The 4,127-nt window shown below is 32.3% G+C and overlaps 1 protein-coding gene across 1 annotated transcript in view; it reads left to right on the top strand.

Moving 5' to 3' along the window:
- LOC107479063 (glycerophosphocholine acyltransferase 1) overlaps window positions 1-481 on the top strand; it is a gene marked incomplete in the record, with an annotated part of 3,942 nt that extends 3,461 nt beyond the window's left edge. The window contains 1 exon segment of the mRNA XM_052258553.1: window positions 20-481. Within this exon segment, the coding sequence (XP_052114513.1) occupies window positions 20-81 (62 nt within the window).
- Window positions 482-4,127: the final 3,646 nt, after the last annotated feature.

Here is a 4,127-nt window from a genome sequence, read left to right as displayed (position 1 = left end):
TTTTTTAATGTTCATTTTTCTTCAAGCCGTGTTTACTGTGGCAACCACGGCACTGACTGTTCCGATTTTCCTGTCGTATGAAATATCGGTAGTGTTCCAAATACTCAAGGTCTCCGCTTCTGCGTGGAATGGGGCAAGCTTTCTGTTAGATGTGATGCCTAGGCAGGTAATTCTCAAGGAGAAAAAGAAATCAGAAATGCAACCTGCTGTTCAGAATGAAAATGAGAACTCATCATAGATCGTGATGGAAAATGGTAGCAAGTTTTGCATGTTGAGATAGTTGTGAATCATGAGGAGCTCACGTATACGTAGTTTGAACTATATAACACTACTGTTAATCAGGTATTAAAGTTGAGGTTGAAATGTTGGATATGCGTATATAGTTTCTCTCTTTTTTCTCATGCCATATTTGTTTATTCAAGTGGATATTCAGCAAAAACACAAAAGGTATATATCTGTTTAGGTGCTTTCTTGTTTGTTATTCAGAGTTCATGGTATCTTTGATCTATCTATTTTTTTTTACAAAGTTAAGATATTTGTATTACTTATGAGAAAATAATACAATAGTTGTCCAAAAGTGGGACCAAAAGACAGGAAATTGAGGATCTCCCAAGAGAGCCAAATGCATCATAATCTGACAAGAAAATGCTTGAGAAGAATGAAACAAAAGAAGAGTTCTATTGAGCATCCAGTAAACTACTATGGCAGTATGGCTATGCAATCTTTGATGAACCTTCAGCGCTATTTCCAATGCTCTTGCCGCATCTAGTTTCTCTCTCTCAAAAATCTGAGTGTTACGAGTTTTCCAAATCCCCCAGTTTCAGCGTCGCAAAAAGTAATCACTGTCGCTGAGGCCCCTTGCGCTACCGCTGATTGAACTGCTTGCCATCACTCCACGAAGGATTCAAACTTGTCATGGTCCGAACCAAGTCATAATTGGCGTTCAAGGGACAAGTTTCTCACCAATTTCAAATTATCAAATTTTCAAAAAAATTGATAGAATCTCTTTTATTTTTAGGATTTTACTAACATAAATATTATTTTTCTATAAATAATAAATATCCATTTTCAGAGACAATAACATATTTCAATCATATTCACAACCAAACATGTCAAAATACATATCATATAAAGTTGATAACTAAAGTATATAGTTAAATGCATAAGTCTTACATGACCAAATCATAATTATTATCTAAACAATTCGAGATTCAAAATAACATAACTCACACGAGGACCCTGTCTGCATCATGGAACATTGACAAACTAAATTTTTGCATGAAAGTTCCATTACATATCACATAGCCTTTGGAAATAAAAGGGGTTTACCGAAATGTATAAGATCTACTATGGAGATATAATAGGGTGAGTTTTGCAACTCAATGAGCAAATATTATATCCATAATCCACAAGAGACAATACAAATTTTACCTTGAAAATTATATTTCTTTCTAAAGAAGAGGAATTCATATTTAATTAATTATGCAAATGAATAAATAAATAATTAAGCGGAATGAACTGAAATGGGAGTTCTCATTCCAAAAGTCAAATCAAATCAAATATTACATACTTAGGACGACTCCAACTCTAAAAGTACCCCTTTCTTCTAGTGTGTCCATACGGTATAACAAATCCAACGTGTGCCCTACACGTTGGGTAGCAACGCCCCTACTAGCTGAGGTATAAATTAGATGGATCTAAGTTAACGTCATAACCACAGTTAACTACGATTTTCTAGTCACAGTCACCCAAACTAAACCAAACCGAATCACTTATAATAAATCCCTAATTCTTATAACATATTACCAAATTTCATAATAAATCATATATATATAAAAAAAAGAATGCATACTAAAATTTAATTAAAGTTTAATGAAGTCAAGTAAGAAAACATGTATACTTTACAAAATATATAAATATCGTCTCGTGTTTATTTTTATAAAATTATAAATTTTTCACAAATCAATATTTATTTCAAAAATTTAAAAGTCAAAATAATCAAATATTTTCAAACTCTAAAAATAATAATTCAATTTAAATGTTGATAATAATATCCACTCACAACTTGATTCCAAGGAACCGGAAGCAACTCTGAGCGCCAATGAGCTACCAAATGATATCCAATAACTTTACAACTCTAGAAATATGACAATCAGTGGCAGAGCTTGAAATAAAATTTGGAGGGGGAGGGGGCAGATAGAAAATAATTGTCAATATGTTTTTTATATGGACTCCATTTAAGATAAGCTCGTCTAACCTCATCTCTCTGATTTGAGTGATATTGCCAAATTTGAAACCTTTTTCGAGGGTCTCGTTTCAAAAAATTAAGGTCAAACTAATCAGATGCAACTCTTTGAACTTTTGAAAGTTGTATCTCACTTTTTCGTGATTCATTAAAATAGAAGAACTATCTATAGGTGTTGATATTGTAAAAGTTTTATGTTCTCCTTCTTAAATATTAACCTTCCTCTTAAAAAATGCATCAATTTTTTTATTTTTTATGATTATTTTATATAAAAATTTGAATATATATCCTGTAAAATATGTAAAAAAGAAGTTAGAAGGACAAATATTAAAATTTATAATATTTATTAAAAAATTTTATCAATTTATACAAATACAATAGTATCAATATTTATTGAATATTCTAATATTTTTTATCATATAAAAAATTAAATTAAATAAACAGTCAAATATAAAATAATGTTAAATTATATAAATAAAAAATACCTAATTTTTTATATTTGAACTCAAAGGTAGAGGAAGTGTTGCTTATTGAATAGAGAGTTGCGAAATACGAATACACTCAATTCAGTCTAAATCCAACATGTTTTGAATTTTTAAAACTAAAATTATTGTGCAATAAAAACAAGAGATGAAGATTGAATTTTGGTATTTTAAGTTATAGTAAAATATTTGAACCAACTTAACTATTTTTTATTTTTTGAAAAAGTATTACTAATTTTTTTAATAAAAGTTTGGGGGGCCATGGCCCCCTTGTCTAAACTAAGCTCCGCCCTGACAATGATGATGATTGTGAGCTACTAATATTGTCAATTAACATAATCTTACTCACTTTGACAAAAACTCCAAATTTTTTAACCTTAATAACCCTAACTCGGATTTATGTATACCCATAAATATAAAAATGACAAAAATTAGAAATATAGTTAATTATTGAGTCAAAGAGTTATCTTGAAACCTCAATAATAATCGGACTTAACTCATTAAGATGAACTTCTTGATTTGAGGGTTATGAAAAACTGAGATTTTGAATAAATAGAGATAGAGTAGGAGAAAGAAAGGAAGTAAGATAAGTGAGTTTGATAATAGCATATAATTGCAAGAAGAAGAAGAAAATATAGAAGAGATGAAGAAGAAGGAGAGAAGAGGAAGAAAGAAGAAATGAGATTGAGAAGAGAAGGAAGGGTTCCAAGAGAAAGAAATAATTGGGGTTGGGGAGCGGGTGAATCACGTGACTCACTAAGTCCCTCCTTCTTTCTGTTTTTTACTCTCTCTTTTTTTTGAGAAAATGACAAATAGGTTCCTGACCTTTTATCCTACAGATATTTTTGTTCTTGGCCATTGGAAAATACTTTTGAGTCTCTGACGTCCTTAAAAGTTGGACGGATCAGTCCCTCCATCCAAAAGCCACCGTCAGACCGAATGAAAAAGGCTAACGTGGCTCCCCACCTGTGCTTACCTGGCATCATGGCTGCCTGGTGGACGAAATTGTGATCACTACAACTTCGCACAACTAACCAGCAAGTGTACTGGGTCGTCCAAGTAATAAACCTTACGCGAGTAAGGGTCGATCCCACAAAGATTGTTGGTATGAAGCAAGCTATGGTCACCTTGTAAATCTTAGTCAGGCAGACTCAAATGGATATGAATGATGAATAAAACATAAAGGTAAAGATAGAGATACTTATGTAATTCATTGGTGGGAATTTCAGATAAGCGTATGAAGATGCTTGTCCCTTCCGTCTCTCTGCTTTCCTACTGTCTTCATCCAATCCTTCTTACTCCTTTCCATGGCAAGCTTAAGCAAGGGTTTCACCGTTGTCAGTGGCTACCTCCCATCCTCTCAGTGGAAATGTTCAACGCACCCTATCACGGCACGGCTA

Source organism: Arachis duranensis, chromosome 3 (assembly GCF_000817695.3).
Source record: "Arachis duranensis cultivar V14167 chromosome 3, aradu.V14167.gnm2.J7QH, whole genome shotgun sequence".
In the NCBI taxonomy this organism is placed as follows: domain Eukaryota; kingdom Viridiplantae; phylum Streptophyta; class Magnoliopsida; order Fabales; family Fabaceae; genus Arachis; species Arachis duranensis.
This window is presented reverse-complemented; position numbering and strand designations above follow the sequence as displayed.